General features: G+C 38.4%; 1 protein-coding gene across 1 annotated transcript in view; it reads right to left on the minus strand.

Moving 5' to 3' along the window:
- Ttc26 (tetratricopeptide repeat domain 26) overlaps nucleotides 1–23,661 on the minus strand; it is a 69,389-nt gene that overhangs the window by 20,157 nt on the left and 25,571 nt on the right. Inside the window, exons 5-8 of the mRNA XM_068381555.1 lie at nucleotides 21,235–21,427; nucleotides 20,858–21,013; nucleotides 8,101–8,211; nucleotides 1,243–1,440 (exon numbers count right to left, since the gene is read on the minus strand). Of these exons, the coding sequence (XP_068237656.1) occupies nucleotides 1,243–1,440; nucleotides 8,101–8,211; nucleotides 20,858–21,013; nucleotides 21,235–21,427 (658 nt within the window). The remainder of the gene's footprint in view (nucleotides 1–1,242; nucleotides 1,441–8,100; nucleotides 8,212–20,857; nucleotides 21,014–21,234; nucleotides 21,428–23,661) is intronic.

Raw genomic sequence — 23,661 nt, forward strand, 5'->3', positions numbered from 1 at the left:
GAGACCCACACAGCAATTTAATCCACCAAAAGTCCTTTTTCATACTATAAATGAAAACATTTCATATCATCATGTTATGATAATCCTAAAAAGCTTTCTTTTAAAAAAAAGTGTAAATTTTTTCTTCACATATAAGGATGTTACCAATTATTGTAAATTCTATATAAATCAAATATCCTTATTTTTCTTCATTGAAATAACAATTTTTCTAATAGAAAATAATTCAAGTATACAATAACTAAATACTGTAACAATAACTGTATTTCAAAATATTTACCTTTTTCAGCGAGAGAGAGAGAGAGAGAGAGAGAGAGAGAGAGAGAGAGAGAGAGAGAGAGAGAGAGAGAGAGAGAGAGAGAGAAAAAAAAATCTTTTCTTATAACTGAAAAGCAAATTTTTATGTTTCATCATGCATATTACATATCAAATATTACTTAAACATACTGTATGTATGAACCTCTTTAAATCATTTTTATTATTAGAATTTCTATGTAAAGGGTTATTGTCACAGAATAGTTTACGTGTGTCTATTATAAAGCTGTCATGTATATTTGTTTGTTTTTCATTATTGCATTGTACAGTGAGGAAAATGGAACGAAGGCCGGGTGCAAAGAAGCACGGGCAGTTTGAAAACATCGGGCTGCGCACAGCAGTTCTAATCACAAATACTATACTTAAAACTATTTAAATATTTTACAGATCTCTGAACTGCAAAGACAAAGGCCTAACTGAAATACTGTGTAAACTACAGTACACAGAGTGAACTACCTGTACATTAAAACAATGTAATGAGTTGTTTAGGTTGTTAGTCGATCGTGCTAAAGCAGCGGTGAGTTAGTGAGGGTGGTGATGAGTTGTCTTACGTTGCTAATACATATTTTTACAAAATGTTTCCTTTTCACGGTGGTATCTGTTACCTAACCCACACGGACTTCAAAGTATGACTGCATAGAATGATGTACACAGGATTCATATGGACAAAACTTGTAGATCAACATAAATGATTGTTTTTTTTTAAACAAATTCAAAAATAAACAGCACGTAACAGGTGAAATTCATTTTAGATAATTTTTAAAATATTAATGTAGTCAGGAATTTTCACTTGTGAAATAACTTTAATTCATGCTTGATTGGACTTAACAATAGGGATTGCAAACTGGAGTGAACAAACTATTTACAAAACAACTAACAAGTCCCAGTCCAATGCATATAAAAAGAAGTTAATCTATTGAAAATACCTACTTGTGCGTAATTAAAGTTAAAGGTATCATCATTGTAAAAGTAAGACTTGATGGAGTTGAGATACAGCATAACATCGTCAAATTGTTTGAGAAGGAAAAAGCATGATGCCATACATTGACGTCCAGGAATGGTGTCACATTCAGAAGCACTTCCACCAACAAGCTGGAAATACTGCTGCGCCACTTTTAAATTCTCTCTCTGGAAAGAAATACAAATTTTAGTCATGGAATAAAAGAATCCTTTAAGATTCATATCTAAGTAATAACTAAACACTGAAACATTAAGCTAATTTTCAGCAACCACTCTATAGAAGTATTATTTTAACAAAATTGACTACTCTAATAATAAGGTACCTTTGGTCTTATATAACTCAATAAGTTTACATCTTCTCGGTTAACCTCTTACATAATTGTGAAATCACTTTAATAAATAATATAAAAAAGAACCATGTAATATACTGTAATACTAAACACAGCTCATCATTAATTATATAAGAGGAGATATTAATTTGAGACTGATACTATCAAATGCAGTAGGTGGATTTTTAGCCCTTGTACGAGGAATTTATCTTTTCTATCAAGGTCATGTTTTGTATTTGGTGTTATATGACTGTGAATATTTTCCTGTATTTAGAGTTGTGTAGCTATAGATATCATTTATACATTTTTTCACTAATTTTCTAATCATATAAGGAAATAGGGGTCTGGCTCTATCACAAAGAGGAACAGCAATTATTTGTAGATTTTCAACATTTGCTAGTGTCTCTGTCAATTGAACTTTGTAAATTTTAAATTCTGATTATTGTATGAAACATGGCAAATTTTTCAGATAGTTTGTATTTTTTCTTACCACACAAACTTGAATCCTTTACGTGGGAGAGATATCAGTAAAGCTGAAATACTCAGCAGTTAAAACTTTTATAAGGAGGTGTTAACAGGTAGTTACCATCTAGGGCTTCCATACTTGCTCACTGAGAAGTTACTTTGATTACCGTCGGGACTTCTAGGGTGTAGGTGATGGCAGGAAAGTTCAAGTAATGGACTCAGGTTTGTATGGTTAGGAAAAATACCCATAATATTCAAAATTTGCCATTTGTTCCTACACAAATACAATCCTTTGTTCTTTACATAGGAGACTAATCATAGGTAGGAGGAAGCTCTATTTCAACTGGCTAGATACTTATCCTGGAATACCATAAATTCAAACCCTTGTAAATGGTGTAGAGTTAGTATTTCTGACACGGTTACACCTAATAAACAGAGCTTTAGCAATACCAGTAGGTCCACAGCCTGTGCAATAAAGGATGCAGAGCAGAAAATCTGGGTTTACCTAGTTACAACACACTCCCCCCTGTAAGGATGATGGGGAATGACACTTCTATAACATATACAGTAAAAGACAGGATACAAGTAAAGTGGGGTTTACCTACATGCGAACGGATTCCAGAGTTTTCCATGCTGTGCCCCAAAACAGGAGATGATGAAAAGGAAAGGAAAGAGCCAGTCAATCTTCACTTCATCCCAGTTTAACTTGTAACCTCCATCCTCGATCCGATGCTTGGCCCTGTGAGAGGAGCAGAGGTAGCTATACCACCTGTTGTGCAGCCACCACAGGTCCTAGTGAAAAGGTCTCTAGGGACCTGTGGGTTGATTCCCGCAAGTTTCTAGATGCCAGCCTGGAGTACCTGCGTCACAGAAAGATTCTTACGAAATGCCAGGGTCGTGCTTACACCTGATATCATAAGCTCTAACCCAAGCTCTACCTGGAGCAGAAGAAGAGGGTGGCAAAAGGGTACAGTTGATAACTTCCTCAGGCAAAAGGAGATCGTACAGTATTCTTTGACATCTTCTTAACTCTTCCGGTGCTGACAGAGAAGTACTGCAGGTGAAGTTGAGTTGCTTGTGTATATCTAAGAAAATACCTCATTGCCCTCAAAGGACACAAAAGCAGCTGATCAAGGTCGTCGGTTACCTCTCTCTGACTCACGACCTGAAATGTATAAAACCTGGAATTGAGACCTGATGGATTCTCGTTTTTGGTTAAAAACTCAAGGAAAAAGGAGCAAGAAAACCGTTATGAGGGTACGGTCCCTGTCTGATGCTCATAAGATGCTTTCTTAAGGGAACGTAAGACCTTAGTGAGGTCCCAGGGTAGTGGTCTCACCTTTATCAGAGGACAGACCTAGCTCACTGCAGAGCAATACTTTTGCCATGGGCACCTCCAGAAATGAAGTAAAAAAATCTGCTATAAACAAATTATAGGCTCCAAGAAGAGGCACACCCATCGCATGATACCACAGAAGACAGTCTACTTGGCTTGATACACGGAAGTTGAGGACTTTGTGCAACCTCGAGCAAATACCCTTTAACTGAGAGGAAATGCTGGATGACCACCAAGCATGAAGCCATAGAGATTCCCCCGAACTGTGGAATATCTGGATATGTGGTTGGCACAACAGGTCAGGGAGCGGAGGAAATTCTTTCAGAATCTATCAGAAATAGAAGGTCCGGGTATCATTTTACTTGTGGCCATTTCAGGGCTACTATAGTCATATTGAGATTGGGAGTGGACCAGACTCAGTTCAAGACACTCCTGATGAGGCAGAATGGTGGAAAACAATAGATGTTGAGGCTATTACAAGGGGTTGGAAGGCTTCCTCTAATAATGCTTTTGAGGTTGGCATCGGTGAGCAGTATATCGAAAGCTCCCAATTTAGAGATGTCGCAAACAGATCAACTGTCAGAGAACCCCATAAAGTCAGGATCCGATTTGCTATCTGAGGATGCAGACCCTTCTAACCCAACAATCTGCGTCCTCCTGATCAGCTTCACAGTGTTCTTTTTGCCTGGAATAAAGCAGGCTGTCAGAGTGATTGAGTTGAGCACTGCCCACTCACGACTTTCTACTGCTAGCTGGCAACGCTGCAAGGAAACAGTACTGTTTTGCTTGTTTATATTGTACATGCAATTACGGTGGCATTGCTGCTCATCAATGCCACCGAGTGAGTGACTGGTCAAAAGAGGGCCAAAATGTTGGAACATGAGGAAAGCCACTTAAAGCTCCAGCACACTGGTATGATAACAGGTTGGCCAAGGCACCAGCCACTCTTTGAGATATCACTGCTAGAGAGTTATTAGGTCCTTTGACTAGCCAGAAAGTACTACATGGATCCCTCTCTCTCTCTGGATATGGCTCATTTTTCCTTTGCCTACACATTCACCTAATAGTCTGGCCTATTCTTTCCACATTCTCCTCTGTCCTCAAACACCTTACAACACTGAGATTACCAAACAATCTTCTTCACTCAAGGGGTTAACTACTGCACTGTATTTGTTCAGTGGCTACTTTCCTCTTGGTAAGGGTAGAAAAGACTCTTTAGCTATGGTAAGTAGCTCTTCTAGAAGGGCATTGGAAAATCAAACCCCTTTTCTCTAGTCTTAGGTAGTGCCATAGCCTCTGTACCATAGTCTTCCACTGTCTTGGGGTAGAGTTCTCTTACTTGAGGGTACAATCGGGCACACTACTCTATATCTTTTTCTTCCTCTTTTTATTTTAAAATTTTTATAGTTTATATATGAAAGATTTGTTTTAATGTTGTTAATGTTCTTGAAATATTTCATTTCAATTGTTCATTATGTCTCTTGTAGCTTATTTATTTCCTCATTTCCTTCCCTCACTGGGCTACTGTCCCTGTTGGAGCCCTTGGGCTTATAGCATCTTACTTTTCAAACAAGGGTTGTAGCTTAGCAGGTAATAATAATAATAATAATAATAATAATAATAATAATAATAATAATAATAATAATAATAATAATAATAATAATATGGCATCGACTTTCCTGGACCGTCCATGGTCCCAACACTAGGTGTTGTCGGAGGTCAGCTCCCCATCCTTCCTTCAATGCATCCATTAACAGAAGTTCAAATGGATGTGCCAGAAAAGGTGAGCCCCTTAAAAGGTAAGTTTCATCCAGCCACCATTCCAGATTGAGTTTGGAATTCTTCCCTATTGCAATTAATGATAGAGGAGGGTGGCTGCTTTGTGACCAGTGTCTCTTCAGCTCCCATTAAAAAGATTGCAGATGGGGACAACATAAGACCAAAAGGCATTGTCTAAACCTTACTTTACCAGAAAGATAACATGGGTAAGTGAGAGGCATCCTAACACACAAAACATAAATAGTTTCTCCAACTGGTACACATGATGAGATTGTAAATTGCCCGACACAAAACTCTGGTCTGCCTTGGAAACAGAGAGAAGTATAGAACTCTTCCTAAATGAAGATACTGATCTTATACACTAAAAATAAAAGCAATCCTTTACAATTAAACCCTTGAATTTAATTCTCCCATCAAATTCCCAGAACAAAATGATATCATATCCTCTTAATACTATACCTCTGAGAAGCCACTACCTCTGCACCCTAACATGAAGAGGGGATGAGAGTAAGTCAATACTTGTCTATTATACTAAAAGGAAAGACACAAAACATACCCAAACAATTCTGATACAAAACTAATCATAAAACACAAAGCTGGGTATCCTAGACACACTCAAAAATGAAATACTGCATAACTCTATGTTGAAAACTAATTCTCAATGGTCATGAGACAAGAAAATGTGAGATCCAAGAGCTAAGGTGAGGTTCTGAGCCACTGAGTGTTGGGTAGTTACAGTAGGAGAGAGTATAGAGTAAAGAGCAAAAAGATTTGTTTTTTTTATAAGGTCAAAAGCACATGCTTTGGAAATATCAAGAATGTAACTTCCAGGTAAAATTCATAAAAATAAGTCAGATTCTCTCTTTAATTTCTTAACTCTTTGCTCAACAATTACAAAACTTGCTTAATACAGTGGAACCTCTACATACGATTGTTCCAAGATCCGAAGTAAAATTCCATCAAATTTTTGTCTCGACACCCGAAGTAATGCTCCAACATCCAGTGTAGATCTTGTTTACGCCGGTAGATGGCAGCACGTAAAAGGGACGCCATTGAGCGTCAAGTGCTCTGTTCTCAGTTCTTGTGTGTATCGTGTGGTTGTCCTCTGTTTGGTCTGTTATTAACAGTGCTCATTTTCTTCCTTTTCTCACATTTCCTTTTTTATTTTACCTACAATCATGGTGCCTAAGAAGCTAAGTTTCAGTACAGGAAGAAGGCAATTCTTTCATTAGAATTGAAGCAAGAAATTATAGAAAAACATGAGAGTAGTGTGCATGTGAGTGATATGGCTAAACAATATGGCAGGAATAGGCCTATGATCTCGACAATCATCAAGCAGAAGGCAGCCATTAAAGCAGATAAACCTTCGAAGGGGATCACCATTATTACAAGACATCGTAGCAATACCCTGGAAGAGATAGAATGCCTTTTGTTGATAGGGATAAAGGACAAAGAGATTGTTGGCAACGATCATTTGTGAGAAGGGCCACCGTGATGAACAGAAAGAAAGAAAAAAGTGAAGTAAAGAAAACCAAGATAGCATTAACAAGCTCTTTTAAAAAAAAGTCCTCTCTCTTTTTCTGTTTCTCTCTAAACATAGCATTAACATGTTCTTTAAATAAAATCTCTCTCTCTCTCTCTCTCTCTCTCTCTCTCTCTCTCTCTCTCGTTCTTCTTCGGTGTTATAGTGTTAGAGACGTCTATTATTTTTTTCCGAGAGAGAGAGAGAGAGATTAAACAAAAATGTCTTTAAAGTACATATGAATATGATTTTTAACAGCGTCAACGAGTTAAAAAACAATTAAATGTAACTAAGAAAGTATTAACAGCAAATCTGAATTCCTTTATTAACTAAAACAAATATTGATACAAACACACTCGTGTGCATATGCACAAACACACACACGCAGGTGCAAGAATTGCTGCGCAGTAAGAGACAGACGGTCGGGGAGGAGGTAGAGATGGTGACTGCAATAACGTACAGTAACTCGTCACTGAAAGTGATGAAAATTAAAAATCAAAAGAAAAAAAATGTAAAAAATATGAAATATAAAAATAAAAAAAAATAAATAAGCTAAGTTAGATTAAAATTTCCGTAGTGTAAGTTACGGTACGTTATCGCAGTCACCATCTCTACCTCGTCGCCAATCGTGTCTCCTCCTGCGTGTGTGTATGTATTTGTGTATACGCACACGAGTGTGTTTGTATCAACATTTGTTTTAGTTAATAAAGGAATTCAGATTCGCTTATATTGTTTTTTTAGTTACATTTAACTGTCTTTCAACTCATTAACGCTGTTAAAAATCATATGTACACAACACATTTTTGTTTAATCTCTCATTTTTGTTTAATCTCTCTCTCTCTCTCTCTCTCTCTCTCTCTCTCTCTCTCTCTCTCAGAAAAAATTAATAGACGTCTCTAACACTAACAGTGAAGAACGAACGAGAGAGAGAGAGAGAGAGAGAGAGAGAGAGAGAGAGAGAGAGAGAGAGAGTATTTATTCAAAGAACATGTTAACACCATGTCTACCTTCTCACCGATCGTCAGTCTCCTCCTGGCGTAGCAAATCCTACACCTGCGTTGGCCTGTCTCTAAGGTAAAGTGACAATATAACACATTTTTTATTTATTATTTCTTTATAATTATCTTTTTTACTTCCTTCTTTCATATTATGCAGTTATGTTATTGTTATGTGTAATTATATGTAGTAATTTATTAAAGAGTTATTATAGGATTTTGGGGTGTGGAACGAATTATACAAATTACAGTGTATTCTTATGGGAATATTTGCTCCAACATACGATTGTTTTAACATACGAAGCAGTTTCTGGAACGAATTAAGATCGTATGTAAAGGTTCCACTTATTTCTATATCTTTCTACAGTTTATTCTTTTTAGAACAATACACCAATTACTCACCGATCCAGTTTCTTGTCCAATAGCCGCATTCACCACTCCTTTTAGGATATATTCCTGAGGCACTGTTGGCTCCAAGTCTTTCAGGAGAGCATACGCTTCTTGAATTTCATCCTAAGTAAAAAGAAATGTGATTAAGAAATTTGTTTTTGTCTTTATAACAATAATTTACTGAAGCATGAGTAGTTTACTAAATCCTTTGACAGTTTACAGACCATTGAAAAAAATAATGGATATGATATAAAATGTTTTGATCTTGAGTAATGCAGTAAAAAATTACACAAATAACAACAGGCAAAATCACAAAATTTTGCTTCCCCGAGTGAAGCACTGATATCCAAAACTATCTTAATGTTGATTGTAACCACAACATATGCAAAACCAAAACATTAATTAATAATGCTATACACTTTGTGTTCACATAATTAACATTAGATTATAGTAATCAACTTACCTAAATTTGATAAACATCAAATTAATTTATATTAAAAAACATTGAAATAAAATAAAATTTCTGCTGATGGGAAATTACGCATCTAAAGAGAACACATGATTACCTTTAGACCAAAAAGGATTAAGTCAATAGTCAATAAAAGGGATTTTGACGAAGGAAAAATCTATTTCTGGGCGAGGAACCTGTGTCGCCCAGTGAAATGCTCCTTAAAGCACCATTTCAATGGTATAAATACTGCTAAATATACCAGAGAAAAAAGTTGCATGGAATGCCAGGAATATACCCAGCTCGCTCACCCCTAAAGGGTGTCGGTATTAAAACTGGGGCGAGTGATACCACTACCAGAGGTCCCTTTCCAATTAGACTTCTCCCTCCTCAAAATCCCCTGTTACTACGGGGTGTCGTTCACTACAGCTATCGGCGCCCCCCCCCCCCCCCCCCCCCCGACACGTGCTTGTAGAGAATGGGAAGTCACCCAGGGTGGGGACTGGCTCTTTCACTCAGTGCGTCATCGCGGGTAGCGTATGCGCCTCGCCGCTCCCCCCCCCCCTCCCCTTTCTCAGGTTATCCATCCTTGTTATTAATTCCTCCCGTCCCAGAGGGCCAGGATATTTTGTGAATCGTATTTACTAATGGTAGTAAAAAATTATATTTTAATTATAAAATAAATTTTTGAATATACTTACCCGGTGAATATATAATAGCTGCTACTCAGCGGCTCGACAGAAAACACACTCAAAAAACTCGCGAGCGATCGCTATGAATGTTGCGGGTGTGCCCACCAGCGCCAACTATCGGCCAGATACCACTCTTGCATGTAAACAAACCCTTCAATTCTTCTCGTCCCGCTGCGTCTCTATTGGGGAGGAAGGGAGGGCCTTTAATTTATATATTCACCGGGTAAGTATATTCAAAAATTTATTTTATAATTAAAATATCATTTTTAAATATTTAACTTAGCCGGTGAATATATAATAACTGATTCACACCCAAGGCGGTGGGTAGAGACCAGAGTTAATTAAGTTTACAGCGTATAAGCTAAGAGTTTTTGACAGTTATCAATATAACAAAACCAAAATATATAGGTACCTGGTAAGGAAGTTGACTTAGACGATTACTCTGCCTTGTAAGTCTGTCTTCCTCACGAAGCCCAGCGATCCTCTTAGGATGCTGAAAGACTCCCAGGAGCTGAAGTATAAAGGGTTGCAACCCATACTAACAGGACCTCATCAAACCCCTAATCTGGGCGCTCTCAAGAAATGACTTTGACCACCCGCCAAATCAACAAGGATGCGAAAGGCTTCTTAGCCTTCCGTACAGCCCAAAAAACAATATTAAAAAACATTTCAAGAGACAGATTAAAAAGGATATTGGAATTAGGGTAATGTAGTGGTAGAACCCTCACCCACTACTGCACTCGCTGCAACGAATGGACCCAGTGTGTAGCAGTCCTCGTAAAGAGTCTGGACATCTTTTAAGTAAAATGACGCGAACACTGACTTGCTTCTCCAAAAAGTCGCGTCCATAATACTTTGCAGAGATTTATTTTGCTTGAAGGCCACGGAGGTTGCTATAACTCTAACTTCGTGCGTCTTAACCTTAAGCAAACATCGGTCTTTCTCATTAAAGTGAGAATGAGCTTCTCGTATTAAAAATCTGATAAAATATGACAAAGCATTCTTTGACATAGGCAATGATGGTTTCTTAACTGAGCACCATAATGCCTCAGATTTACCTCGTAATGACTTAGTACGAGCTAAATAGAACTTAAGAGCTCTAACAGGACATAATACTCTTTCCAGTTCGTTGCCTATGATCTCTGATAAGCAAGGAATATCAAAAGATTTAGGCCAAGGACGAGAAGGCAGTTCATTTTTTTGGCCAGGAAACCAAGTTGAAGTGAACAAGTGGCTTTTTCTGTAGAAAAAACCGATGTTCTTACTGAAGGCATGAAGTTCACTGACCCTTTTAGCTGAAGCCAAGCACACTAGGAAAAGTGTCTTGAGGGTGAGATCCTTCAGGGAGGCTGAATGTAATGGCTCAAACCTGTCTGACATGAGGAACCTTAGGACCACGTCTAAGTTCCATCCAGGAGTTGCCAAACGACGTTCCTTAGAGGTCTCGAAAGACTTAAGGAGATCTTGGAGATCTCTATTGTTGGAAAGATTTAAGCCTCTATGTCGAAAGACCGAAGCCAACATGCTCCTGTAGCCCTTAATCGTGGGAGCTGAAAGGGAGCGAACCTTTCTCAGATGTAAAAGAAAATCTGCGATTTGGGCTACAGAGGTACTGGACGAGGACACAGATGCTGACTTGCACCAGTCTCGAAAGACTTCCCACTTCGACTGGTATACTCTAATGGTAGAAGCTCTCCTCGCTCTTGCAATCGCACTGGCTGCCTCCTTCGAAAAGCCTCGAGCTCTTGAGAGTCTTTCGATAGTCTGAAGGAAGTCAGATGAAGAGCGGGGAGGCTTTGATGGACATTCTTTACGTGGGGCTGACGTAACAGATCTACCCTTAGAGGAAGACTTCTTGGAAAGTCTACCAGCCATTGAAGTACCTCGGTGAACCACTCTCTCGCGGGCCAGAGGGTAGCAACCAACGTCAACCTTGTCCCTTCGTGAGAGGCGAACTTCTGCAGTACCTTGTTGACTATCTTGAATGGTGGGAATGCATATAAGTCCAGAAGAGACCAATCCAGTAGAAACGCATCTATGTGGATTGCTTCTGTATCTAGGACTGGAGACCAATAGATTGGTAACCTTTTGGTCAACGAGGAGGCAAAGAGGTCTATGGTGGGGTGACCCCAAGTAGCCCAAAGACTCTTGCCCACGTCCTTGTGGAGGGTCCATTCCGTGGGTATCACCTGACCCCTCCGACTGAGACAGTCTGCCAAGACGTTCAAGTCCCCCTGGATGAATCTCGTCAACAGGGAGATGCCTCGATTTCTTGACCATAAGAGAAGGTCCCTTGCGATCTCGAGCAGCGTGAAGGAGTGTGTGCCTCCTTGCTTGGAGATGTACGCCAAAGTTGTGGTGTTGTCTGAGTTGACCTCTACCACTTAGTTTCGAAGAAGCTTTCGAATATCATCAAGGCCAAGTGGACTGCTAATAGCTCCTTGCTGTTGATGTGCATGCTCTTCTGACTTGAGGTCCACAGACCCGAGCATTCCCGACCGTCCAGGGTCGCACCCCAACCCAAATCCGACGCGTCTGAGAACAACACGTGGTTTGGGTTCTTGACTGCTAGGGATAGTCCCTCTCTCAGACTGATATTGCTGTCCCACCATTTCAGGCATGCCTTTACTGGTTCGGAGACTGGGAATGATACCGTCTCTAACGTCTTGTCCTAGTTCCAGTGAGAGGCTAGATGGAACCGGAGAGGCAGAAGGTGTAGTCTCCCTAGTGAGACAAACTGCTCCAGGGATGAGAGAGTCCCTACGAGACTGTTCCAACTCCTGACTGAACAAACGTTTTCTTTTCAGCATTAGTTGGACTTCGAGCAGGGCTTGTTCTATTCGGTGGCAGACGGAAAAGCCCGAAAAAAAACTGGACTGCGAATCTCCATCCCCAAATATAGAATAATCTGGGATGGGATCAGTTGGGACTTTTAGGTTGACCAAAAGTCCCAACTCCCTGGCCAGACTCAACGTCCAATGTAGATCCTGCAGACAGCGAAAACTGGACGATGCTCTGAGAAGCCAGTCGTCCAAGTACAGGGAGGCTCGGATCCCCGATAGATGGAGGGATTTTGCCACATTCCTCATGAGCCTCGTAACACGAGAGGAGCAGGACTGAGGCCAAAGCACAGGGCTCGAAACTGGTACCCCACATTCCTGTAAACAAACCTCAGAAACGGTTGGGAATCCGGGTGTATAGGAATGTGGAAGTATGCCTCCTGAAGGTCGAGAGAGACCATCCAGTCGCCTTCCATAAATGCTGTCAAGACAGCCTGGTAGACTTCATTGTGAAGTTTGTCTTGACAATGAACACATTGAGCGCACTTGCCTCTTACGTACTCCTGCAGTGAACATGGCTGCCAGATCATTGGAGCCATCCCTGAGGGACTTGTTCCTGCAGAGAACGTGGCTGTCAGATCATTGGAGCCATCACTGAAAGCCTTGTTTATGCATGACATAATTGTACAGCCAAACTTCAAACGCTCGAAAATAGCTCTGAAGTCGACCATAAAATCTTGGAGCGTATCATGGCCAGGCGCCAGGGAGAGTCTATGAGGTTTGAGAAGTCTATCTGGGCAGAGGCAGGAACTCCCAAGTCGAGAACTTCTCTCGTGTCATATCAGACTCTCGCTCTATAAGCCAGCTTAAAAGTAGGGAAAGCAAAGGCTGTCTCCCCCAAACTCCTCCTGGTGATAAACCAGTCGCCTAGCAAACGTAAAGCTCTCTTAGAAGAGCGAGAGAGCACTAGCTTATAAAACAACGGCTTCGAAGTAGCTAGGCCTAGTGTAAACTCTGACGTTTAGGCGAACGAGGAGCAGCAGTTACAAAAAGATCCGGACAAAGATCCTTAAAAATCAGCATGATTTATTTAAAGTCCATAGAGGGCTAAGCAGCTTTAGGCTCCTCTCCGTCTGACAGAGTCCTCAAGGGAATATCAGTAGGAGGGGGAACAGCAACTTCCTCATCTGAAGGAACCTGGTCCGACAATAGCCGAGTCTCAAGCAAGGGAGAGACCTACCGTGGTGGCAATGCTTTACAAGCAGAGTCCACACGCACTGGTGCATTAGTAGCGGACCAGGACGCAACGTCATGTAACTGCTTAACAGTCTGTGAACTGTCAACAACAACAGGTGCGGGAGGATGCTCGGCGTCCACTCGAGACTGTTTTGACTGCCTAGTCTGAGCAGTCAAAACAACTCTATACTGCGGTAGTTTACGCTCAGCGTCAAAACAAGTCAACTCCGCTGGTTGGCGAACGTCCTGAACGTCAACAGGAGCATTAGGAAGCGGCCTAACGTCCAAATGCGGCTGAAAATCAACACGTGACCGCATCGAGTGAGGCTCTACATATCGTGACTGACGTGACTTAGCTACGCCAACGTCAACAGGACGCACAAAGGTTCGTTTGGGCGGCTGAAGGCCAGGATCTCGATGAGATAAACGGCTAGGATCAACGTGAACCTTATCGGCAGAATAGACTTCCATTAGAGAGGCAAGCTTATTCTGCATGTCTTGCCGTACAACCCATTTAGGATCAACGGGAATGGTTGCGGTAAGAGACGAGGGTAACGTCTGTGACTGCAAAACCTTGCCTACAAAAAGACTCTCGGAGCCTGTGTTACGCTTTTGTTTAGGCGGCGAGCAGTCTTCCGATGACTACATAGGGTCAGAGCTGTCCTAATAGTTAAAACCAGGACGCTGGACCTGTCCTGAAAGGACTGACTTTCGCTTAAAGGGCCTCGAAACCTTGTTCCACGGTTTCTTATGCGAAAAGCCTTCGGATGACGAGGAGAAAATCGTCTCTCTCGCCTTATGGTAGGGGTGATCTTGGTGAGATACGCCTGATACCATAGAGGGAACGTCTGTTCGCTGATCAAGGCCTCTCGAACCCATAAGTCGTACGACATTACTTCTCCCCTGGGCTTGGGAGCTTGCAAGAGGTCCCGGACTAGGCGAACGACAGGCACGAACAGACGAACCCTCGGTCGCAACACTGATAACACTTTGCGCAATATCACTTTATCACTACGATTTTCTGTTTTGCACTTATTTCACTGAAATCGAATTTTTTAACAATTCACATTAGGTATGAATAAAACTGATTTCTACCTGAAGCACGCAATTCTACCCTCATCAAAAGGTTATAATTGCGAAATCAGTCGTATAATGTAAGCACAATAATACAAGCAAAAAACAGTAAACATATTTTAAGATAAAAAGATCAGTGGCTGGGAAGGAGACTAAACACTAGTTCATTCAAAACTACGTTTTCAATCTCTCACCGTACAGTGCCTTGGGACGAGAATAAAAACTAAAAACGTTTTATCCTTTCTCCCCGTACAGAGACTAGGGACGAGAGTAACTCGAGAACAACGTTATTCGCTTGGGACGAGAATAAAGATCGGAACGTTCTCTCTCCTCTCTCTCTCTCCGTCTCTATCTCTCTCTCTCTCTCTCTCTTGATTTCGCACCGAAGAGAAGAGCCCACTTACGTTTCGTCAATAAACAGATTATTTGACCAAAGGAAAAAACTGAAAGGTTTTTCAATTAAAAAGTTCCTTTAAAATAGAATTTAAAACATTTAAGCTTTGAAAGAAGAATGAACAAAACGTCAGAATCGATTTACTCTTTCTGCAAAGTGAAACCGTGATACTCTCTCTCTCTATCGTAACGATAGAGCGCAAACTGCGTAGCATAAATAAACTAAACGTTAGTTCATCTTTGAAACAGAACGAAGACTATTCAAAGAAAATCTTTCATAAAAAATCTACTAAAAAATATTCATTTAATAAGTTTTAAATCATTAGCTCTGTAAAAGTTATTTACGATTGAAAGGGCTCAACGTTGTTTAACTTCGGTTTCCAAGTTAGGACCGCCTACTCTCAGGAAAGGTCGCATATAAACAAATCATTAAAATTTATCTTGATGTTTATTATAAATGGAAAGCTAATCGAAGAGGCCTAATAAAGGTGGTTGAGATATAAAATATATAGAGGAAAATCTATAATTAATTTATAACGTGATAAGATAATTGCTAAAAGCCTAAAACACACTTCCGTACTAAGGGAAGGGTCGGCCATTTAAAAGTCAAAGAAAGTTCAAAAAACAATCCAAAGTCATCAAAAATTAAATCTATCCAAAAACGAGTTCAAGATTTAAGTTGAAGATAAAACACCTGCACTGCGAAAGCTCAAACCAAAAGGAAGTACTTCACCAAATATGTTGAGAAAACTCCAGGTTTTACAGCGAGTAATGATACGTCTTGTCGTCAAGGTCGACAGAGAAGAATTGAAGGGTTTGTTTACATGCAAGAGTGGTATCTGGCCGATAGTTGGCGCTGGTGGGCACACCCGCAACCTTCATAGCGATCGCTCGCGAGTTTTTTGAGTGTGTTTTCTGTCGAGCCGCTGAGTAGCAGCTATTATATATTCACCGGCTAAGTTAAATATTTAAAAAAAAAGCTTATTTTTTGGGAAGAGTTGTGTGGTCTCCAAGGACTTTCCTGTTAAGGGCTAGAACAGGGAATCCAATACTACATAATATACTAAAGAAATAGTCTTCTTTCTATGGCCAGTGCATCAAGAAGCCAGCCACGGACTCGGTATTTACAATAAGTGTATTGTCTGTCTTTGCTTTAGAATTGCTCAATTGTTTTCTGACAAAACCTATAAATTTTACTGATGAATTACATAGGAAAATCATTCAACTCTCCATTGCAACTTTCATTTTTTTCCTAAAATTATCTATTGCTTATCTATTACACAAAATGACAGAGAAGGCATGTTTACGGTAAAACCGTTTTAGGCCGTCTTTTACACAAGAATTTTACAAGTACTTAGATAATTTTTCTACATATGTTAATGTATTTGTAAATAATTGCAATTTTCAGGTTTCACATACTATTTGAAGAAACATAAAATTATGAGCATTTCTATATAAAACTTATTGTAAATTTACTTACATAAAGATTAAAATGTATTGTTTGTCTTTGCTCTACAATTACTTAATTGTTTCCTGACAAATGCTGTATAATCTATTGATGAATTTTACAGGAAATTTACTCCAATTTCCACTGCAGTCTTCATTTTGTTTTACTTTCATTATTCTTATTATCTATTATGCAGAAGCATATATATGCTTACTGAAAAACCCTTTGATGCCTCTTATACTTGTAATTTTAAGCTTACATATATAATTTTTTTTATGTGTTTGTGCATTTGCAAATACAGTAATGGCAATTGTCATGTTTTATATACCATTAGAAAGGACATTCTTTACATTTTCACATAGTATATGAAAAAAAATTAAAATATGACAACTTAAATTTAAAATTACTACTATATACTGTATTGTAAATTTAGTCATACAAAAATGAACATTTATTGGCTGTCTTTACTCTATAATTACTCAATTGTTTTTTAGCCACATATATATCACTTCTATTTAAGTGTTATGTAGAAATGTTATTCAGCTTTCTAATGTAGTTTTCCTTTTTTCTATCTTCATTCCTTAGTCAGTCACGCTACAAAATGTCAACGTAAGTTGACAAATTACATCACTGCTAACCGTAAAATATTTAGCATTTTGTAATCAATCACGGCTTATAAACAATCAAATCTATACCAAAATTATTGCTTCAGTGTGACAGACTTCTACACAATTTCCATATAGAACAAAGTCCTCTTAACATAATTATTATATTTTTCATGAAAAAATATAAAAGAAAGATAAAAATAAGTATGCATGGGTAAGAGTGGCAAATGGAAGAGTAGTAGAAAGGGCATTAATGGATTATGTGTTGATAACTAAAAGAATGTTTGGAAGATTGAAAGACGTGCACGTGTTTAGGGGTATGGCTAACGGTATGTCTGATCATTTTTTGGTGGAAGGAAAATTAGTTGTAGCAAAAGAATGGGGGAATAGAGTAGGTGGATGTAAAAGGGAGGTAGTGAGGGTTGAAGAGCTAATAAAACAGGGGGTAAAAAGTAAATATCAGGAAAGGTTGAAAATGATATATGACGAAGTGAAAGCAAGAGAAACTGGCAATTTAGAGGAGGAGTGGAAGTTAGTAAAAGAAAATTTTGTTGGGATTGCAAGTGATGTGTGTTGAAAGAAGGTTGTTGGAGGCAACATGAGGAAGGGCAGTGAATGGTGGAATGAAGGAGTGAAGGTAAAAGTGGAAGAGAAAAAGAGGGCTTTTGAAGAATGGCTGCAGAGTAATAGTATAGAGAAGTATGAAAAATATGAAGAGAAAAATGTGGAAGTAAAGCGCAAGGTACGTGAGGCAAAGACGGCAGCTGACCTGAGGTGGGGTCAGGGATTAGGTCATTCATATAAAGAGAATAAGAAGAAGTTTTGGAAAGAAGTGAAGAGAGTAAGGAAGGCTGGCTCAAGAATGGAAGAGACAGTGAAAGATGGAAATGGAAGGTTGTTAAAAGGAGAGGAGGCAAGGAAAAGATGGGCGGAATATTTTGAAAGTTTACTGAATGTTGAGGATAATAGGGAGGCAGATATAATTGCTGTTGCAGGTGTTGAGGTGCCAGTGATGGGAGATGAGAATGAGAGAGAGATTACAATAGATGAAGTGAGGAGAGCACTAGATGAAACGAGAGTAGGAAAAGCATCTGGTATGGATGGTGAGAGCTGAGATGTTGAAGGAGGGGGTTGTGACTGTACTTGAATGGTTGGTGAGATTGTTTAATATGTGTTTTGTGTTGTCAATGGTACCAGTAGATTGGGTTTGTGCATGTATTGTACCACTATATAAGGGTAAGGGAGATGTGCATGAGTGTTGTAATTCAAGAGGTATTAGTTTGTTAAGCGTAGTTGGAAAAGTGTATGGTAGAGTATTGATTAATAGGATCAAGGATAAAACAGAGAATGCAATCTTGGAAATACAGGGTGGTTTTAGAAGAGGTAGGGGTTGTATGAATCAGATTTTTACAGTTAGGCAGATATGCGAGAAATATTTAGCAAAAGGTAAGGAGGTGTATGTTGCGTTTATGGATCTGGAGAAAGCGTATGATAGAGTTGATAGGGAAGCAATGTGGAATGTGATGAGGTTATATGGAGTTGGTGGAAGGTTGTTGCAAGCAGTGAAAAGTTTCTACAAAGGTAGTAAAGCATGTGTTAGGATAGGAAATGAAGTGAGTGATTGGTTTCCGGTGAGAGTGGGGCTGAGACAGGGATGTGTGATGTCGCCGTGGTTGTTTAACTTGTATGGTGATGGAGTGGTGAGAGAGGTGAATGCTCGAGTGCTTGGACGAGGATTAAAACTGGTAGACGAGAATGACCATGAATGGGAGGTAAATCAATTGTTGTTTGCGGATGATACTGTACTGGTTGCAGACACAGAAGAGAAGCTTGGACGATTAGTGACAGAATTTGGAAGAGTGTGTGAGAGAAGGAAGTTGAGAGTTAATGTGGGTAAGAGTAAGGTTATGAGATGTACGAGAAGGGAAGGTGGTGCAAGGTTGAATGTCATGTTGAATGGAGAGTTACTTGAGGAGGTGGATCAGTTTAAGTACTTGGGGTCTGTTGTTGCAGCAAATGGTGGAGTGGAAGCAGATGTACGTCAGAGAGTGAATGAAGGTTGCAAAGTGTTGGGGGCAGTTAAGGGAGTAGTAAAAAATAGAGGGTTGGGCATGAATGTTAAGAGAGTTCTATATGAGAAAGTGATTGTACCAACTGTGATGTATGGATCGGAGTTGTGGGGAATGAAAGTGATGGAGAGACAAAAATTGAATGTGTTTGAGATGAAGTGTCTAAGGAGTATGGCTGGTGTATCTCGAGTAGATAGGGTTAGGAACGAAGTGGTGAGAGTGAGAATGGGTGTAAGAAATGAGTTAGCAGCTAGAGTGGATATGAATGTGTTGAGGTGGTTTGGCCATGTTGAGAGAATGGAAAATGGCTGTCTGCTAAAGAAGGTGATGAATGCAAGAGTTGATGGGAGAAGTACTAGAGGAAGGCCAAGGTTTGGGTGGATGGATGGAGTGAAGGAAGCTCTGGGTGATAGGAGGATAGATGTGAGCGAGGCAAGAGAGCGTGCTAGAAATAGGAATGAATGGCGAGCGATTGTGACGCAGTTCCGGTAGGCCCTGCTGCTGCCTCCGATGCCTTAGATGACCGCGGAGGTAGCAGCAGTAGGGGATTCAGCATTATGAAGCTTCATCTGTGGTGGATAATGTGGGAGGGTGGGCTGTGACACCCTAGCAGTACCAGCTGAACTCGGTTGAGTCCCTTGTTAGGCTGGGAGGAACGTAGAGAGTAGAGGTCCCCTTTTTGTTTTTGTTTCTTTGTTGATGTCGGCTACCCCCCAAAATTGGGGGAAGTGCCATGGTATATGTATGTAGGTATGTATGAAAAATTTTTTATAATCTAATTTTTTCACATCACTTTCATGTATTCTTCCCTTTTATTAAATATTTTTAGGTAATGCAAATATATTCTGTTTACATCACGGAAAAGTACAATCATTCCTTGACATACTGCAACAAGTAGTAAGAGCAACAGAAATTTTCAACATTTTACTTAATACTAGAGACTAAGCTTTCCCCTTTTCATATGTTGACCGTGAATGAATCTACTATATAATAATAACCAGAATCACGATCTCGATTCGGACCACCTAAATGATTTAATGGGTTCTTCTGGAGCATGATACCTATTTACTGTATTTCTAAAATTTAGTGAAAATCTAGCAAGACATTTTGACATAATCCTCCTAATAGACAGAAATATAAATAAATAAATAAACAATTAGAAAGAGCAATCAAGAGATTTGATACTTTGGCCAAAGAAGATTGACAACATTTTACTCAATACTACGGACCAAGCTTTCCCTCTTTCATATGTTGACCGTGAATGAATCTACTGTATAATAATAACAATAATAACCAAAATTGAAATCTTGATTTGGATCACCATGAACATTCAATGGATTCTTCCTGAGCATGATACCAATCCGTTGTTAATATTTAGTGCAAAACCAAACTGAAATTTTTACATAATCCTGCTATGAGACAAACAGATATATAAATATGTAATGCAGGTCATTTTATAACCTCCTTGACGGAGGTAATAAACTTAAAGTTCATATATTATAGTTTGGTCGTCCCGAGGCTCAGAAAAAAATTTTGGCACCCCCCCAAATGTACCGAGTCTGAGAGCGATTTTGTCCCACCCGGGATACAGATGGGTTAAAAAGAAATTTAATGGGGCCACCATTCAGCAATATGTCTAGACTTGAAGTTTTTTCAAATCATTTGTTCTTAAATTAGGGGAAAGCACATTCTGTAAGGTTACAGAAGATGGACAGCTAGGCAAAAAGACACCAGAGAGAAGGTATGAAGAGTAAACTGCAGAAAGTACTCCAAATAAGAACAATGGAACACTACAAAGAACCTTGCTTAACATCTGCAGTGTATCCCACAAGAATCACTTCAAGTGTAAATATGAGGTTTGCATTGTGAAGATAGTATGAACCTATCTACAGTAGTACTGTACAGTACACATTTCAATATTAACATTCTTAAAAGCTCTTCTGTAAATGAGAACTAAAATTTAACAGCCTAGAATATTTATCTATTCTGTATTTTCAGTATTTAAGAAAAAAATTAAATAAATACCTGTTTAAGGTAGTAAATGACAAGGTTGAGCCTTGCTTCTGGAATGACATCAACTAATGGAGGCAATACTTGCAGTGCTCCTTCTCCACCTCTGAAGACAACCAAGTTATGTCGAACCAAGTCTTGAGCAAATGTTAATGGTGAAGAAGTCACATCCTATAAGACAAAAAATTTATGCACACAGTTTACCATATTTTACTTTCTTGATTATATTTGTTATCTATTATGTTGTCTCTTAGCAACAAGAGCAAAATCTATTTCAAGAATAGTCAGTCTTCAATCACTCAATAAATTACTGTATACAGTACATCAGAAGTATAAAGGATAGTAGTATGAAAGATATATTGAGGGACTAAAATTCACTTTTAAAACAATACCTGTAAAGATCTTAGCTCTTGTTCAGCAGCCTTTCCATTATAGAGACGGAAGTGATTGCATGCCTTGAGATTGATTGCAATAGGAGAATCAGGATAATGTTGGAGATAAACAGCTAGAACTTCTTGTGAAACATCGTAGTAATCTAATTTGTAATAGCAGAGAGCTACATAAACATTCAGCGCCAGGTACTCCCTAGAGAGAAAAATATAATAATAATTTTTCATATACCTGTATTCAAACAAAGTATACCATAATTATGTTGCATGAAGATTAAAAAACTGTCAACAGCCTAAATTATCATTAAATAGTCTCAAACAGTACTTCAGACCAAATTTGTAATAACTATGGGCTGGAAAGAGAATCTAATAACAGGCAAAATAATAATTACATATAAATCTCACAATAATGGACTAATATAGGGGAAGGGAAATTTGTTACCGCCGATTGCCCATTATATAAAAAAATTTTCCCAAAGCATAAAATCATACCAAATTGTGTACAGGACTACTACAAGTGCCCAACACTGGGGTAACATGAAAACAAATAGCTGAGATTACTATGATATACTTTCGGTTTTCACCCTTGGATGACATAACAAAGGAATGTAATTTAAATAAAGCTCATTAAAACAAAGATCACTGCAAGCATGGAAAAAATTAAAGCAAACTGAATACAGCGCTGGAAAACTCTAGCGATCAATCTCAGAATTATTATTATTATTATTATTATTATTATTATTATTATTACAAGCTAAGCTATAACACTAGTTGGAAAAGCAAGATGCTATAAGCACAAGGGATCCAACTGGAAAAAATAGCTCGGTGAGGAAAGGAAACAAGGAAATAAATATACTACAAGAGAAGTAATAAACAATCAAAATAAAATATTTTAAGAACAGTAACAACATTAAATTTGATCCTTTGTACATAAACTATAAAATTTAAAAAAACACAAAAGGAAGAGAAATAGGATAGAAAGCATGCCTGAGTGTACCCTCTAGCAAGAGAGAACTAATCCAAGATAATGGAAGGCCAAGGTACAGAGGCTATGGCACTACCCAAGACTAGAAAACAAAGGTTTAATTTTGGAGTGTCCTTCTCCTAGAAGAGCTGCTTATCATAGCTAAAGAGTTTCTTCTACACTTACCAAGAGGAAACAAGCCACTGAATAACTACATTGCAGTGATTAACCCCTTGAGCAAAAAAGAATTGTTTGGTAATCTAAGTATTGTCAGGTGTATGAGGACAGAGGAGAATATGGAAAGATTAGGCCATAATATTCGGTGTATGTGTAGAAAAGGAAAAATGAGCCGTAACCACAGAGGGATCAAATGTAGTACTCTAGCGGTAGAACTTCTTTCCCAATGAATAAAATAAAACAAAATTGTGAAAAATTTTATATAAGACTACTACAGTATATACGTATTGAATGTGCGAATAAATTTAAATACCCTAAAGTATATCCAAGTATAATATGACTTTTACATACAACAAGATAAAGAATTAAGGCCTATCTTAATTAACTTATCATATCTGTGGTATAAGACAACTGCAAAGTAACAAAACCACCTGTGTATAGGCTACGTTTTGGTTTAGAAAAGACGATGTTATTATAAATGTTGTTTTACTTAATATATCCTTAAAAATTCAAAATAAATAAAATATCATAGCCAATTGTATACTATGTTTTTCCTATACATGACGCCCTAAAGGGAAACCATTGCTTTCTTTACGTTTCAACACCAATCACACTAAACAAACAAAAGCATTTACACATCCCATTGATAACTAATGATACTACTATAATAGCTTTTAGTAAATTGTGGTAGTCTATAATATATTTTAATTTCTGCAATATTTATTTTGAGATATTTTAAACAAGTTTTTGGTAATTATATTATAGTAATACTCTCTATTATTTATATACAGTATATGTATATCCTTGATACTGTAGTGATAGTCTGAGATCAGCTGAAGACAAAATCAGCTGTCAGTGTTTTCATTTTTTCAGCTGGGCTTGTACAGAAAAAAAAATTGATTTCATTGATATAGAATTATTCCTCGAGTAGGCTATTTATTATAAAAATACATCAGTAATAAGGTAAAAATGGTTTCATTACCTTACATGTAAATAAATGAAGTTAATAAATATAAATATCTCAGAACTAATGTAATTCTCCTCCATATGGTGACCTATATGACACCCTGACACAGTTCTAGTTATCTGGATTTGCTATGTTATACAATATTCTGAATCCTTTATAAACAAGTCCATTATTGTGAGGTTATGTTGTACCGACTTGCAAAAGCATTGCACTATAATCCCATTACTAAACCACTAATATACCACAAGTATAAAATATCCAGGATAAAAATACCTTGAACAGCTTTCGATGCTGGTTTAAAAACATATCATTATTTAACACA

This window comes from Palaemon carinicauda, chromosome 1 (assembly GCF_036898095.1).
Source record: "Palaemon carinicauda isolate YSFRI2023 chromosome 1, ASM3689809v2, whole genome shotgun sequence".
Taxonomy (NCBI): Eukaryota; Metazoa; Arthropoda; class Malacostraca; order Decapoda; family Palaemonidae; genus Palaemon; species Palaemon carinicauda.